The sequence below is a fragment of the Rhinatrema bivittatum genome, chromosome 9 (genome assembly GCF_901001135.1).
Source record: "Rhinatrema bivittatum chromosome 9, aRhiBiv1.1, whole genome shotgun sequence".
NCBI classification, from domain to species: domain Eukaryota; kingdom Metazoa; phylum Chordata; class Amphibia; order Gymnophiona; family Rhinatrematidae; genus Rhinatrema; species Rhinatrema bivittatum.
In genome coordinates this window covers 259,520,906-259,539,078 of record NC_042623.1, presented here as the reverse complement: position 1 = coordinate 259,539,078, position 18,173 = coordinate 259,520,906, and the positions used below count along the sequence as shown (strand labels likewise).

At 41.4% G+C, this 18,173-nt stretch overlaps 1 protein-coding gene across 1 annotated transcript in view; it reads right to left on the bottom strand.

The window, feature by feature from the left end:
- The window catches only part of SI (sucrase-isomaltase), a 350,476-nt gene that overhangs the window by 90,750 nt on the left and 241,553 nt on the right, over window positions 1-18,173 (bottom strand). Inside the window, 6 exon segments of the mRNA XM_029616444.1 lie at window positions 298-411; window positions 4,801-4,929; window positions 9,178-9,303; window positions 9,395-9,507; window positions 11,822-11,918; window positions 13,522-13,690. Coding sequence (XP_029472304.1) covers window positions 298-411; window positions 4,801-4,929; window positions 9,178-9,303; window positions 9,395-9,507; window positions 11,822-11,918; window positions 13,522-13,690 — 748 coding nt within the window.

Below are 18,173 nucleotides of genomic sequence, written 5' to 3'. Positions count from 1 at the left end.
TAAATAGATAGATAAAGAACTATGAACATGAGTAACAATATACAATAATCAGAGGTCATAAAGCATCAGGCATAAATCGGTGGTCATAAGGCATTCCTAGTCATAGAGCATTCTTAATAGTAGAACGAAGAATAGTTTACAGAGGAGTTTTATGAGGTGGGCGGTGTCATGGGGTAGGCTTGCTAGAAGAGCCAGGTTTTCAGTTTTTTCTTGAACTAGAATTATCTTCAGACACAAGTTTTACAGTACAGAAACTTAGCCACATTAACTATATAATATAAATCTTTAATATAGTACCTTTGACCATATAATTTCAGTTTCATTTGGCCATGTAATAAAAACATTATTCTGGAGCCCTCTTGAGAATGGTGGATAAGTTCCAGTTGTTTCATTGCCTGAAATGGCAGGGTCCTGAAAAGAAAGAACAGACAGAGTTGAAATGAAGAATTTCTTCCCGTACAGACAGGTGAATCCAAAACCAGTGGGTCAAGCACCTCTACCAGCAGATGGAGATGGAGCAAAGCTGACATTACAGTACCTCTGCAGTGATATCAGCCCACCAGTATTCTCCATCTCCAGCAGATGGTGGACGTGCATCTCTCTCTGGGAATTGCTTTAAGGTTTTGAAGGAGAAAAGAAGAGAAAATTAATTGTCTGCACACTCCTGTGATGATACCATATAGTCCCTCCCTCAGTCGAGAATTCCTGAGGTGATTTCTGTGCTCCCTCAGGTAAGTGCCTTGGTATGGTAGCTGTTTTTTAACTGGTGTGGACTTAGCTGTAAAAAAAACCCCAAAACAGCCGAAAGGCAAGCAGGTGCAAAAAGCTGAGCATGGCGGTGAAGGTCTATGCCCTCTCCCCCCACAGTTGGAGACTGACCTTGTACTCAGCCAGAATGGGCTGAGCTCAGGTAAAGGGTGTTATAAAAAAAAAAAAGAAAAAGGAAGAAGTGAAGGGGAGTTGAGTAGGGATACTTCCCCCGCCCTCTCGGTCTCTGTGTTCGGCGAGTGATTTGATGGCCGTTTCCGCCTCCGGTGAAGTTCTAGGAATGGGGGCAGCCTGGTAGTTTGTGCAGCCCTTATGGCTAGGCCCCACTCCAAGGCTCTGCTAGTTCTCTGTGTGGTAGGTCATCGCGGCGTTTTCGCGTGGTTTGTTTGTGCGCCATAGATTGCCCTCTTCAGTTCCATTGGATCCTGTCAGTGCAGTCCATTGTGCATTTTGTTGAGCACCTAGTTGGGCTCCTAGCTAGGCGCCTATTTAGGCACATAGGAGCATCTATCAGGGCACCCATTTGTGCACAAATACCTTGTTGCGCACACACATTGTTTGCACACGCACACACACACACCCTTTTTTGCATGCATTATCTTTGCATCATGAGGGAGCTCAGGTTGAGTGCTTATATAGGCACAGTGTTGTCAGGTGCCTCTTAGGCATATTGACAGACCATGGCGCCCATAGGGAAGAATCCTAAGCACCTTGCCCTATATGTTGCTTGTCATATTTGGGCATCTCAACCTGGCGTTATCTAGAATTTGTGTCAATGCTGTTTGGAGGCCCGGGAGAATTACCTCCTTCTAATTTTGCTCTTTCCAGCCCAGTGCAGGAAGGGAAAAAGAGCTACCTGAAGGGTCACCTGATTTGGGAGCTTCCCTAACTGGTTCCTCAGTGGGGGAAGGTAGTTCAGTGGGTGTAGGCAGGGCCGACGCGTCCATTAGGTGAACTTCAGTGGTCATCTAGGGCGCCAAGCTGTAGGGGGCGCCGAAGAGCAGCAGGGGGGTCTTGGTGAAAAAGGAAAATCAGGGATAGGTGACATTGTGAAACCTGGTTTTTGACATGTTAATATGGTTGTGTGGATTCCGCGGTATGTTATGTGCTTTACAGTGCCTGTTTGATGTTTATGTCTGCCGTTTCCCTGTTAATAAAAAGTATTTTGACAAAAAAACAAACAAACAAAAAAACAAATTAAGGTTTCTCTTTTCTCTTCTAATTTTTATCTCACTCATGAGGAGAAACAAATATAGAAGTAGCTAGGGATGTACAGTATATTAATTTGCAAATAAAATGAAAAACACAGCACAATATTCTTGTTTTATTTCATTTGCAAACCAATATTTGCGCTGTATTCTATTTTTTTTGGGTAGTGTGCACTATTTCCTGAAATGTATAAAAACAAAAAAGCACCCCTAATCATATGAAATTTGGCTGGAATTCCCTCAAAATGAAATGAAACAAAAGCTTTTGATCTGAACACCCCTAAGTGTTCAAAACATTGTGTAAACTAATTCAATAGATACTCAAGAATTTCAATATTTCTTCAAATTATTTGAGTAAGCACTTTTTTTTGTAAATATCTGATGCAGATTTTTGTGAATTGGAAAATCCACATCTGATTTTGAGCAGATCCATACCTGGTAGATGGGAAGTGAATTGAAGCAGAAAAGTTCATGTGCATCAAATCTCACAAAATCAGATTTGATTTTCAATAATCTATTCCAGAAAATTCAGGAAAATATTCAAAATTCAGCCAAAATCACCTGGTTTGAGTTTTATCTTGAAATATTTGCACATATACTGGTATCTAAACATTTTGAAAATACCTCATATTTAGTCATTTCCATTATGAAACAAAGGAAATCTGGGCACTACTATACCAATTTTTAATGCCATTGATGCACGTAAGATATGAACATAGCAAAAATACTCAACAGACTAAGGAAAGCAGATTTTAAAATAATAATGCAACTCCACCCAGGTGTGCCTGTCCTGCATGGGCGGGGCCATAAAAGAATTTTATAAGTTCTTTGGGACAGAAACCCTGGCTAGCTCTTCTTTGTGCTACTTTCCCCAGGGTGAGGAACTTTTTCTTTGGGGGGAAAGGTTAGGGCCAGATTTTTAAACCTACGCGCGGGCATAGATTTTTGCGCGCAACCCGGCATGCGCAAATCTACGCCCGATTTTATAAGATGCCGCGCAACTTATAAAATCCAGTCGGTGCACGCAAGGGGGTGCACACTTGTGCACCTTGCACGCGCTGAGCCCTAGGGGAGCCCTGATGGATTTCCCTGTTCCCTCTGAGGCCGCTCCGAAATCGGAGCAGCCTAGAAAGGAACTTTCCTTCCACCCCCCCCCCTCCACCTTCCCATCCCTTCCCCTATCTAACCTGCCCCCAGCCCTATCTAAACCCCCCCTGATCTTTGTTGATGAAGTTGCGCCTGCCTTTGGGCAGGTGTAGGTTGTGCATACCGGCCGAGTGCCGGCACACTAGCCCCCGGCACGAACGTTGTGCCGGAGGCCTCGGTTCCGCCCCAGGCCCGCCCACTCCCCGCCCCTTTTTTCAAGCCCCGGGACATACGCGCATCCCAGGGCTTGCGCGCATCGCCAAGCCTACGCAAAATAGGCTCAGCCTGCGCAGGAGCGGGTTTTCAGGGTTACGCCCCTTAACTTGCAGGGCCCAGTGCGGGGTGATTAACTTCCTTCTGTTTGTCCCTGGGAGAGGGGTAATTTCTCTTCACTGTGCTGCAAGCCCAAATAAATACACTGGATGCTCTGGGTTAATGTCCAAAATTACTGAATAACCAGTTAGATGGAATGGCACAATTAAACGAATCCCAGCACCTCAGCCTTTCTCCTCTTGATTACAGCTTTATCCTCTTATCCGTACAGAAGTCTTAGGGAAGGGATCCATCCACCCTCCTGGATTAGGCAAAGTGGTGGTCCCAATGGGCAGGGTAACCCTAAGGTGGTCGGGGAAACCCTTTCCAAAGATGGCCAACATCCTGTCCATGCACAGAGAGTAAATCCTCTCTCCCTCCAGGAGGTGAAGACTCCTGATGGGTGTCCTCAACAATTTTCAAAAGTCTCTTACATTAGTAGATATTTTGCTTTTAATTCAATGGGATCACTGTTGGGAGGAATCCAAACTGGGACGGTATCTTCACAGGTCCTTAGATGGGTAGGAAGAGGGCAGAAAACCACTTCCTTCCAGATCTTCACAAAACAATTTCTTCTGCTTCCCAGAAAGGAAATAACACCGGTGTTGGTCCTTACAGCAACCTCACCCACCCTCTCTGTGGTTTCTCCAAAAAACCTTTCCTCTGGTTTCCTTCTCACCCCCCCCCCCCCCACCAGTCCCCCAACCTTATAATTTCTGCCCAACCCGCCATACCAGAAAAGCCTCCTGGCCACCGAGATTGCTGAATGCTTATTCCACTCCTGGCAGCTTCCAGCATTGCAACAGCAAGTTTAGTGCCCGATATACTAAACTGTATTAACATCGACTATTAATATGCAGAAATTAGTTCACATAATTGACCATTATTAATCGCATGCAAATGAGCTTTGCAATAATGTCTGCTTGTTAAAGTTAGTGCATTAATACAGAATAGCAAAAGCATAATTACACCTTCCTAAGGTATAAAGTCTTTTGAATTAATCTGCTTTATTTTTTTATGTACGAATAGATAATTAGCTATTTTGCATGAATTTGCTCCCATTTACCTAATTAGTATAGATATCATGTTAGCATTAATTAACACATGTTAAGTCTTAAGTGCATTAAATGCAAGTGTTTGATAATGCAGGCATTTAAATTGAAATAAAGCCTGTATTACCATTAATGCACTTTTAGCATATCGGTCCCTAAATTCTTTGCTACCAGCAATAGTTTAAAAACGTAATTGCTAATAGCAGACCAAGAATTATACATTCTGTACTGTTCATAGATAATAAAATGCAGTCAATATACTTTTGAAACAGCTATTGTTTTATCAAGAATTTTTTTTTTAAACATGTACTTACCAAAATAATAATAAATCTCATTCCTTCTGATTTCATTCGATTAACTAGGTTAGGAAGGTCTTCAAATTTTGGACTGAGGGTAAAATCTAGCTGTCGTAGCATGTAGTCAATATCTGTATACTGTACATCCTGTAATTAAAAGACATGCTTGAATCATAAAAACAGAGACTACAAGTTGTTATAGTTCATTATGGAACTACCATATTTCTGAATATAAGATACTGTACTGTTGGTATCATGTCATTTTGATGTAGACCCACAGTGTGTTGAGTTTACAGAGAACCTTGTACTATAGATCCTATGGAGGGCAATTTTCAAAGGGTGTTCTACGCACAGAAATAGCCCTTTTGATAACTGCCTTGTCGATATGTATGTAAAATTGAGCACAAACATTCTTTATGCATGTAATTTTAAGCAAATCAGAGAGAGGCATTTCAGAAGACAATGTCTGGGTGGGGCTTATATTTCTGTGCATACGTTTTGATTTTGAAAGGTATGTATGTAGCATTCCCCGTAGAAATAGAAGGTATAACTTTGTGCAGGTAGTTTTCTTGGGATAATTTTCAAAGCAAACTTAAGCGTGGTTAAGGAGTATAAAAGCCTGCAAATTTCTGTGCATTATTCTAAAATTAACACCACAATAGAGATGAGCTTCGTTTCTTCATATTGGGACATATCTCGGTTCGGGCGCTTCGTTGAAAATTTTGTTTTTCTGCGGATCATTTTTATCAGCACAGATCGGGAAAAACAAGTCGGAAAACGAATCGGGAAAAAAAAACCGAATCGGAAATAAAAAATGAATCGGAAAAGAACACACCAACCCTTCAATTTTACTTTCTTACAATCCCCCCACATCCCGATCCCTCCCTAAGACTTACTAAAAGCCTTGGTGGTCCAGCGGAGTCCTGCGAGCGATGTCTCCCTCTCGGGCCATCGGGCCTACCACAAATCAAAATGGCGCTGGTGCCCTTTGCCCTTAAGATGTCACAGGGGCTACCAGTGCCATTGGTCGGCCCCTGACACATGGTAGGAGCAATGGACGGCTGGTGCCATCTTGTGCTCCTACCATGTGACAGGGGCCGACCAATGGCACTGGTAGCCCCTGTGACATAATAAGGGCAAAGGCTATTAGCACCATTTTGAATACTGGCAGCCGACGGTCTGAGTGCAAGAGATCACTCCAGGACCCCCGCTGGACCACCAGGGACTTTTGGCAAAGGGGTCCCCAAGACTCCCTTGCCAAAGATCTCTGCAACAGCCTACTAACTATTAAGGAGCTCATTTACAAACCCTATATCATAGATATATGGGGAAAGTACAGAAATGCACTGAACAAGATACTAAAGATAGCATTGGAAATATTTAAAAAATAACCTTAAATTAATAAGCTGCAGCATAATTTGTGTGCTATTTATTTAAAAAGAGCTGAGTTAGATGCTGGTACTAAAAAAAAGAGCCAGCTTCAACCTTGGACTTGCTGGAGTAAAGATCAATGAAGAAATAGCTTTTTCTCCACAAATGAACACATATCTAGGAAAACTACAAGACTGTCTCAATGAAGGCATTATTATAAGTTGATTTGTACAATGCATTCTCTACCTAGCTTGTTGCACTCTCTACCTACCCTGTTTGAAGCTATGTAGAGAGTAGAGATGTGAATCGGAACCGGAATCGGAACCGATTCACATCGTGAATTTTTTTTCGTGCGGCCCAATCGGGTTTTTTTTTATCGGATGCGCCCGAGCCCATAAACAAAAAACCCACCCCGACCTTTTAAAACCGCTCCCTTAGCTTCCCCCACCCTCCCGACCCCCCACAAAATATTTAAAAATTACCTGGTGGTCCAGTGGGGGTCCCGGGAGCGATCTCCCATTATTACTACACTACCAATTTGGTTAGCTTCCCTAATTTCTCTTAGCATTTCACTGTCCGTCTCACCATCTTGGCCAGGTGGACTGACAGTAGTATACTTCTATTACTATAGTCCTCCCCAAAACACAAGGAATTTCTACCCATAAAGATTCAATTGTGCATTTAGTCTCCTGTTGGTCTCTATGCCATCCCGGACATAAAGCGCCACACCTCCTCCCGAGTGCTCCTCTCTGTCATTGCGATATAATTTGTACCCCGGTATAGCACTGTCCCATTGGTTATCCTCTTTCCACCATGTCTCTGAGATGCCAATTAAGTCTATGTCATCATTTACTGCTATACATTCTAATTCTCCCATCTTACTACTTAGACTTCTGGCATTAGCATACAAACATTTCAAAGTTTGTTTTTTGTTTGTATTTTCATTCTGCTTTTTAATTGATAGGGATAAGTTAGAATTTTTTAGCTCAGGTGAGTTTTTAGTTACAGGCACTTGGACTACTTTTCTTATTATTGGATCCTCACTGTCAGGATATCCTAATTCTAATTCTAATGCATCATTAGTATCCTTTGAAGATACCTCTCTCCAAACCATGCGCTGCTGAGCGACTGTCGGCTTTCCCCTTTGTTCTAGTTTAAAAATTGGAGAGCAAACGCTTTCGCTGGGGATTGTGGGGGGGACTTGAAATGCATGTGCTTGGGCCTATATTGGCTCCAGCAGTTGCTGGAGACCTTGGGACATTGCATCTGCAGATCTAGAGCTGCTCTTTAATCATGCTAAAAGTAGGGTGAAAATCGGTTTAAACCGATGTATGACTTTTAGAAAAATTCAGAAATTTATGGATGAAAATGACCCTAAAAATTTCACATATTTCATTTTTGAAAGTACATGCATATGTTTTAGTATGCAGATATTTACAATGCAACCCATTTTATAAACATATGTGTATATATATTTCATGCGCAAAATAATTGTGACAAAATGAAATATGGAGGCAGGCATTTTATAAATTTGTGTATACCATGCACACATACTTGGAATTACCAGTTCATAGATACCTTTGCCAGTTCACCCAGCCCTTCTCCAGTTCATCTAGACCCTATACCAGCTCACCCAGACCTCCCACCCATAAACAGCAAAAAGACAATTCCAATTTCATTTATGCAGGTCAGCAAGAATAAAAGTGGATGAATAAGTTTGGTAATGTATACCACTATACCTCTTACAAAATAGCATTCTTCAGAACCCTGCCCCAGAATGCATCTAGATTGCCCCTTTTTTACTCTGGTAAAATGTACGTGCAGAACCAAAAATATGCACATACTCTTGACATTTATAAAATAGCTTATACGTTTTGTACATGCTATTTGTACATGCAGAACTCCTTTGAAATGAAATTAGGATGCTTTTGTTACATTTTTTAAATTTCATTTGCAAACAAATGCACATCCTTACCATTCAGTTAAAGGCGAATTGTAAAAGCCCTGCCTGCACCAAAACTGGGAGATATATGTACAAGTTGGGTCAGCGCGCACCAAGCGGATTTTGTAAGCCGCCCATGGATGCGCATATCTCCCGCTATATGCACAAGTGAAAAGATTCTAAAAAGGGGCAGAGCATGGGCGTGATCTGGGCGGGGCGTGGGCATGTTGGGGAAGGCCAAGAAATATGCGTGTAAATTCTTGCGCACACAGGCGTGTGCTGGAATCTTCTAACACATAACGTTACTACTGATATAGATTATGTGTACATAATAAAACAAAAAAATCAAGGCTAGTCAGCGAGGTTTTAAGGATTGGGACTAACAAGGGGAATCATAGGCTATTAAATTAGGGGGGTTTTCAAATCCTATCCCTAAGCTGGAAGAACTTTGAACAAACTGGGAAAATAGCAAATAGCATCGGTGCACAGCCCTTAAAAATTTCCCCACCTATGCACATTTGAGCACATATGTGTGCATCCATTTAAAATTGTGTGCACATGTACGCGCATCCAGCCCATTTTATAACGTGCACAAACGCGCGTATGTTATAAAATGGATGCATCTCTGGATGTGAGCCAGGAAATGCGAACACTTGTGCATCCGTGCACAGGGGTGGATTGGCCTATCGGGGGATCAGGCATCTCCTGGTGGGCCGATCGCTCTGGTCACGTTGTCTGCTGAGTGTGGCCGCGACAGATCCGTGCTCAACAGACCACGGGGTATCTCCTGGGCCGGCTTGGGCGGAAAATCCCCGGGCCAATCTTTACCCGCAATTCACCCCTGCCCGTGCACCTGTATAAAAGTCTCTGTCCCAGTGATCATCTGAACTTCAAGAACAAAACTGATAGCTCTGCATCACATACAAAGCTGACCACTGCGATATTTGTTTGATAAGCACAAGCCTCACTGCATGGAAATACTTGTCTCTCTCTCTCTTGTGGTGATTTGTACTTTTGCTGCCAAAGAATGCATCTAGAACTGGAAATCTTAAAAATATAAACTGAAACTGAAAAAGACATACGTATGGTATCTTGGCTCTTTTCATGTCTTCATACAAGTTATCAACTTCAGTGGTGTTTTCATATCCATAGCGACATAACTGGAATCCCAAACTCCAGTAGGCTGGCAAGACGGGACGCCCAATAAGCTAATGATGACAAAGCATTGTTTCAGGTTAGGAAGAAGCAGATAATAGGAAACAACGCTAATTACTGTATCATATTTACAATATATTATACCTCGGTATACTCCTTAACAACCAACTCTGGTTTTGGGCCCAAAACCATGTAAAAGTCCAAAATTCCTCCAATCGTTCGATATGTCAGAGCTGGAGTTGGTAGAAATGTGATATCTAGAAATAAATGGAAAAACAAAATCAGAAGCAATCTTTTTTTTTTTTTTTTCCCAACTCATCTGCTTCCTCTTCCTTAGTGGTACTAGTTCCATCACAACCTTTACTTACAGCTGTTTCAGTTATTGTTAACCCTCTGTCCCTCTCTAGCCTTCTTGCAAGCCCAGCCATCATAGTATCAGTCTTTGGCCAAGGATTAGAGACCAAGATTTCCTCTAGAACCTAGCATGCATGCACTCTGTCTTGCCAGTCAGTATCGCTTTTGTGTGACGATTTCTACTACATAATCTCCAGCCTCTGCCAGCCCGTCAAGCAAAAACCAGATTCAGGAATCAGATACAGGTCTATAGCATGGCGGTGCACCAAACTGCCTCTCTGGTAGTCAGAAACATCATCATGTCAGTATTCAAAGGGGTTTGTTCAGCTGCATTCAGGACGAACCGCCAAGTTTTAAATTCCCCATGCCACCGAATGGCTAAGTTTTAGCCCGGTAGGTCATTACCTGACTAAAACTTAGCTAGCTAAAAATCGAGCAGAGTAGGAAAATTCAAGGAGTATAGCTTAAATTTGCCTGGCTAGGACTGATATCAGCACTGTTTAGGTAAAGTTATCTAGCTAAGTCTGGATGGAAAGACACAGCTGGATAACTGGAAAAAAAAAGAAACTAAACAAGTGATTGTTGCGCTGGAGGTGGACTATTGGCCTGGAGCAGGATTGGCGCTATCCTCTGGGTGGCCCCAGAGGGCACCTGCTGCCAGGAGGTGGAGCACACGAGAATACAGAGTCAAGCTGGGGGCTTCGCCATTAACAGTCCAGTCTCCCTGCGGGTTGAGCCCTTGGGTTTCCGAACCGCCTGGACTTAGGTGGGCCTCTGGGGGTCTCCCTGGGAGATGATGAAAAGTTCCCAGAGCCAGTAGAGGTGCTTGGTAACGTGGACGAGGCAGAGAGTGTCCGAATGGACAGCCAAGGTCAGAGCCGGTGTATCAGTCCGAGGGATGGTCAGCCAAGCCAAGATCAGGTCCAAGGAGTCAAGCGGAGAGGAGTTAGATCCAAAGCCAAAGGTCAGGTTCCAAGGAGTCAGGCAGAGCATAGTCGGGTCCATAGTCAGAGATCAGAATCCGGGTAGGCAAAACCAGCAAGGAACATGAAGCAAGAACAGGAACAGACCACGGCCGGGCTCCCGCGTAGCCAGATGGATTCAGGATCAATGGGATGTACAAAAGTTACTCCCGATTGGGGCGGGAAGCTGCCCGCAGTCCAGTTAACACCACCCTTGCAAAGGCTGCGTTCTCCCAGGCCTGAACGTCCAGGTCAGTGTTGGCTCACAGGGGAGAGTGCCAACTAACACCATGCTGGGTCAGTGCTGGCTCAGAGGGAGGAGTGTCCCCTAACACCATGATGGGAAGGTGTGTAAGGAGGACCACATTGCCACTTGGCAGATGTCGACAGGAAACAGCAGTCTAGCTTCCGCCCAGGAGACTGCCTGAGCCCTAGTGGAGTGAGCTTAACCTGAAAGTGAAATGGCTTTCTTACATCCACATTGGCTTCCATGACCACCTCCTTGATCCAGTGAGCTATGGTAGCCTGCAAAGCTGGTTCGCCCTGCCTCCTTCCACTGTGAAGAACAAACAGGAGGTCCATCTTGCGGAACATTCTGAAACGTCCAGATACTGCACTAAAAGCCTACTGATATTTAAATGGTGGAGCTATGTGTTCATTGAAACTGGGCACATTTCTTTACACCTTAACAATAGGATGCTGTTAGAAAGTGCCTCCAAGAGCAAAGGGAAAGAGAAGGGAAGTCCTTGAACAAGGAAAAAGCAACAAAGGTCATCGGTTTTTCCTTGTAATAGATAAAGTCTGTCCAGGTTCTGAGAACCTTTGTTATTCTATTTCTTCAATTATACAGCACAGTATACCAAGGAGCCTGACAGTAAATTACAGGTACAATAACAATTTTAAAAAAAAAGCTTATTCCTAAACAGCTGACAAAGTATACAGGCTTAAGCAAAGTAATTATGTTCATTGAATATTGCCCTAAGCTCAAAAACTTGTGCTAATAAGAGATTAAATTATACCTTCCAGTCAATAGGGACATGAACATGATGCCTTTTTTGGCTTTTATTAGTTCCCATTCCTATAGAAATCCTATTAGACAAAGGGTACTATCCAGAATGGAATGGGTAAAGATGGTTAGGGAGTAATTGAACAAGACTGGGGCGATGTTCCATTGGATGTAGTGATGACCTCTTCCAACATGAAAAATGTTGCATTAAGAAAAACAAAAACATACCAGCATTTTATTTTATTTTACCTTGGGCATTGCTGTTTAGCAACAGAACTCCATGAGCATTTCCATCGTTTTCCAAGCCCATATAATACGGATGAACACCGTAGGAATTCAGCTTGTACTGCAAAACCAAGACAGAAGAAGGTAATTGTGGGGGGCAAAGTATCAGTGAAAACTTTCAGGTGTTTTTCAGTCTAATCTAATGAATAGCAGGGAAATCTTAAAGCAACTCCCCTCTTCCCCACTATGGGCCTGATACATTAAGGTCTTTTCCCATAGACTGAGAATAAGAGAGTTTCAAGAGCTTCACAATCCATTTTTTTCCAACAAAGATTTGTTTCATCAGATAAACATTTTTAAGCCAAATATTAAGAAACATTCAAGTATGGTGGAAAGTGTACTATGCAATAGTTATTGATATTTTTACTAACATAAAATGTTTTCCACTACAATGCATCCATCCTGTCACATTAATTTATATAAATAATGACTTGCACATGTTTTACATGTAAAGTAATGACTAATACTATAAAGATGAAAGCATAAGAAAACAGTCATTTTAGAAATAAAGAAAGGTAAAACAGCCTATTATTCCTATACATTGTTTCAGGGCTTAATTTGTAGATAAAACAGAAGTAGAACTGTGTAGCCGGGTGGGAGGGGGGAGAAAGAGTGGCAAGTGGAGTGAGGAGAACAGGGCCAAGACAGGGTGTGACGTGTAGGGGAGGGGCCAGGGTCAGATCTGGGTGTATCTCTCCTAAACACACACACATTCTCCCAAACACACTATGCGAACACATTCTCCACACCTTTTCTTTCCGTGATCCTTCATCCCCAGCCCCAAACAGTACTAATTAGAGATGTGAATCGGAACCGGAATCGGTTCGGATTCCAGTTCCGATTCACATGTGGGTTTTTTTGCATCGGGCCCGATCGCGATCGACAATATTTTCAATCGTCCGAAGCCCGATTCACATTCCTAGTACTAATCACCCAGGCATTCTTTACCCACCAGTGCCTAGTAGGCATTGGCTGGTGAATGGCAACTGGAGGTTATTGGCAACTGTGGATGGAAGAGCACTAAGTCGAGGATGAGCAGGGTAGAGAGAATGAGGCTGCCTCTCTACCCTCCTCATCCTCCTCCACTTCTCTGTCCAGTGGATCCTGGTTCCCCATCCCAAGGACCCCTATAACTCCTTCAGTGATCTTCATTTCCCTCGGTAGTTCAAGAGCTTCCAAGACTCATTCCCAATACATGGTTGTTCTAAAGCCTCCCCAATTCCCCCTTCCTGGAAAATTATCCTCTCCGGCAACTCATCTTCTCTTCCTCCTTGGCCACTAAGGCATAGGCATCCTTTTTTGAGACTGAATCAACTAGCTATCCTTATCTTGAGGGTGGAGGCAAACTGTCATGCACTACTTGCTCTTCTCAGCCTCCTCAGATAGGTTGGGACAGCTTCTGTTAACAGTCAAGGGAGCATAGCTGACAGATGGTACCTAAAATTTCTTTGCACAAGAGTAGGGAAATGTTACTATATGCTAAATTAGGCCATTTTAAAAGAAGCATGAAAAGAGGTACTGGTAATTTTGAAGGTATTGATTTGAAATACTTCCTAGGAAGGTATGTCCCCTATTGCCGAAGCTTATTTGAATGACTTATTTGAGACTATGAAATAGAATAAGATGAAAAAAAACAAAACAAACCAAAGCTACTTTTCACTTACGCCAGGCGGCTGATCTTTTGCAAACATTCCCCAAGTGTGCCAGTTCAAATCGTTCCGGAATGATGTATGCTCATTCTCTCCAAATCCATATATATAATTGGAGGGTAACCGGGTTGAAATTTGAATGAACATGTCACTGAAGGTGAAACCAGGTAACTGAGAATCCCAGCTGCAATAAAAAAAAGTGTACAGTTATGTTATACAAAATTATTTTATATATATTCATTCTAAATTTAAATTGGCATACACGATGAGCAGAAGACAAAATTAAATTAAGAAATATTTTGATTTTTGATAGTGTGATTTATATCTGAAGCAAGTCAGTCATCTCCAATATGAAAGAGACTTTTTAGGTATTTATTTATTTATTTTTGAACATTTGATGTTTAATCTTTCCCAAGTTAGTCACATGGAAGATTACATTATATTTAGCATTATATAAAGCATCAATACAGTTATGATATAAAAATACAAGATAGATTTTGAATAGGTACCTTAGCTATAAATAATACAAAAATTTAAGAAAATGAGGATACATTGGTAGCAATAAAAGAATTAAGTTAGATATGATAAACACCTAATGCATGCATAGATAAGTTGAGCAGAATTGGCCCAGTGTTGGATAAAGTTGTGGGGTTAATTAAAAAAAAGTTCCAGAAATCAGCATCTAGTAGAGAGTGGAATCTCTGCAGTAGAATCTAGGGGAAGACCTGGCTGAATATCCAAGTTTTGAAGGTGAGGCAGGGACTTCTTGGTTTGTTCTATATTTTGGGGGCATAGCATCTGAAACCGTAAAGTCTCATGCATGTTATTCTTGTGGAAGCCAGGAGAGAGGACAATAGAAGAGCCTGTTATGAGGATGAAAATGTCCTCATGGGAGTTTTGAAGAACAGAAGTTAGGAGAGGTATTCTAGGGCCAGTTGATTGATGCACTTAAAGAGAAAGCAGAGAATTTAAAATCATTTCCTATTTTTGACAGAGAGACAATATAACTGACTCAGACCTAGATTCATCATTTTGCTGTAAATATAGTGAAAATGGCACCCGCGATAAAAAAGGGGCATGGTTAGGCTAATTTTACTGGTACCATATAAGTATTTTTCTGTGACATGTTAAATTTATTGTACCCATGTTATTTTCACATCACAATTGAACAGGCTTTTATTGTAATTGGTGGTTTGGCTGCTGGCTGGAGACAGAGAGAGAGAAAGAGAGAGAGAGAGACTCTGTTGAAACTCACATATAAGTTAACTATTTATACCACTGTAAGAGGGTCCACTACTAATTTAGGGTGAAGTTTGGGGGGTGGGGTAGGTTTTGGAAGGTAGTTTTACATACACAGTCAAAGGTACAAACAGCACAGTTGCCATCAGTGACGATTTTATGTGATTTGGAGTGATGACATGTAAAAGAAGAGTAGATTTGTACAATGTACTCTCTACCTAGATTGATGCACATTCTACCTAGCTACTATCATGCTAGGTAGAGAGTACATTGTACAAATCTTCTCTTTTTGTACCGTTGTTCACTCCAAATGACAGAAAATCTTCACTGATATCTACTGTGCTGTTCGTACCTCTGACTGTACATGTAAAACTGCCCCTAAAACCTACCCAACCACCAATACCTCACCACGAGTTCATAATGCCATCTCTTACAGCAGTATAAAATGTTCACTTATATGTGAGCCTCCACAGCGGCTCTTTCTCTCTCTCCTCCTACCCCAAACCACAATTTGCGCTAAAAACATTTTCAGCTAGTAACACACAGCTAACACAGGCACAAAGCACAGAAACAAGGTATAGTTATTTCCTGTGTTAGCTGTGTGTTACTCTATTGCACGCCATGCTAACTGACCCTCATTTCCATTTACTCCACCCAAACTCCTCCCACTTGAATAAAAATTTAAAAATTGCTTATGCATTTTGTGGTGCGGTATTTATTGCATGCATTACGGCGTTATCACCTGTGTTAGGGCCCTGATGCGTGTGATAAGGCCCTAACATGATTTGATAAATTACCCTTTCAGTTAGCCAAGCCCTCGATCTCTACCTCTGTTCTCTTTGGTTTCTGAGGCATCATCTCTCCTCATGCAGCCCAAAGGATCAAGGAGTAAACACGTAAACTCTGCCTTCTACATGGCTTACCACTATCCTTGACTTTACAACCTCCATTTGCTCTAACCGGTCATCGGGTAGCATATACTGATTTTCAGGCACTCTATATGTGCAGCTTTCTTTCATTTTTCAATTTTTTTTTTGCTGTTTTGTTATAAAAAATTTTTTAAAGATTTTAGCTTATATTATCTTAGTAATGCTTATTTTAGTGATTAACTAATTGGTTGTTGCTGGTTATCAATTTAAAAAACCTACATGTAAAAGACACCAAATAAATACTTTAAAAACCCTAATCAAAATTAAAACCCTGTAACTTGAGATACATGCCTTCTCCTCAATTTTATTGAGTTGCAAGTTTTAAATGCTGATTAAGATACTTACAGGAGAGCATGATGTTGGTGCCGGACAAAATGGTGGAAGCCATTCTTGAAAACAAAATACTAGCCATATAGACAGTCATGGGTTAATGGAGAAGAGTCAACATGGTTTTAGCAAGGGGAAGTTTTGTCTTATCAATCTTTAAGAATTTCTTTAAGGTGTAATTAAACATATAAAGGTGAGTCAGTTGCTCTAGTGTATTTGCACTTTCAGAAGGCATTTGACAAAGTCCCCCATGAAAGACTCCTCAGGAAACTGCAAAATCATGGGATAGGCGGAAGTTTCTATTGTGGATTGGCAACTAGTTAAAAGGCCAGAAACAGAGGGTAGGACTAAATGGTCAGTGTTCTAAATGGAGAAAGGTTGTTAGTGGAGTACCACAGGGATCTCAGTACTGGGACCTGTGTTGTTTAACATAGTCATAAATGATATGGAAAAGGTAACAGTGAGTGAGGTCAGATTTGTAGATGTTTCATAATTATTCACATTTGTTAAAAAGGCAGTAGATTGTGAGGAACTGTAGAAGGACCTTGTGAGATTAGACTAGGCAACTGAATTACATGAATTTTAATGTGTAAATGTATAAAGCAATACACTTAGGAAAAAATAATTCCAAGTATAGTTCCATGATTTTGTGTTCTGTACTCAGAGTCACTACCCAGAAAAAGGACTTTGGAGCCCTTGTGGGCAATCCATTGATATCCTAGATTCAGTGCGTGGCGACGGTCAAAAAAACAAATAGAATTTTAGAAATGATCCAAAAAGGAAAGGAGAATAAAACAAACCTATTGCCTCTGTATAGATCCCTTGAGTGATTTAATCTTGAGTAGTATGAGCAGTTCTGGTTGTTCCATCTCAAGAAAGGTATAGCAAAACTACAAATGGTGTGGAGGCGGGTGACAAAAATGGTAATGGGGTTGTAACATCTCTCCTCTGATGAGATGCTGCACATGCTAGGGCTCTTCAATGTTGAAAAGAGATGGCTGAGAGAGGACATGATGATATTTTCTAAAATCATGAGTGGGGTGGAATTGGTAAATATAGGTTGATTATTTAGTCTTTCACTCTATGAAACTAGCAACCAGCAGATTCAAAACAAATTGCAGAGAGTAATTTTTCACTTGGCGCACTATTAAGCTATAGAATCTGTTGCCAGAGGATGTGATCAAGGTCACTAGAATAGCAGGGTTTAAAAGAAGTTTGGGCAAGTTCCTGAAAGAAAAGTCCATAATCAGGTAGATTAAAGAAAACTATTGCTATCTTGGAGAACGAGTTACAGGAATTAGATCTACTTTATGGGATCTTCCAGATACTTGAAACCTGGATTGGCCACTGTAGGAGACAGCATGCTAGATTTGATGGACCTTGGCCTGACCTAGCATGGTAATTATTATTATGTTCTTATCAAAGTCATGCTTCTCAAAATGACAATTTGTCGATCTGGCATAGATACATAAAAGAGGTATTTAGCATTGTTGAGATGTTGGTTGAGATGATGTCGGGGTGAACTACAATACTGTGCAATGGAGTCTTTAGGTTGTTAAAGATTTCCTGAGAAGGAGGGTAAAATTAATAGGAAATGTTGTTGATGGTTTAGCAAGAAGATTTCAGATTTGGAGGGATTTAGGGGTGTATTTACTAAAGGTTTACTCCCATTCTCTGTCTATGGAAAAAATGCTTAGTAAGTGAGCATGTTAGTTTGTTTGTGTTTTTTATGCCATTGGGCTGCTTCAGAGAGATAGTCGTTAAGATTAGCAATAGCAGTGGCTTGTTCCATACTATTTTGATGCTGTATAGGATGCCATCAGTAAATCTGTAACATTTGATGTTGAAAGATTTGATGAAATTAGAGAGTAGACAAATGTAGATGTTGAAAATGATTAGAAAAAGCATGGTACCTTGGGGCATTTCTAGGAAGCCTAGAATACAACTATTTCCTCTAGATGGATAGGAAAAGAAGGCTGGAGACTGAGCTATAGTGAATGACTATTTTGGGGTCAATGCTTGTCTTTTTCCAAATAGGTTTGATGACTGCATTTTTCAGTGAGGGAACCAGAAAGCCTTAGGTTAAAATGGCATTCTTTATGGCAGCTAGCCAGGGGGCTGGATCTTGTCTCAAATTTCAGATGAATTTAGGGTGAATGGGATCTAATGGAT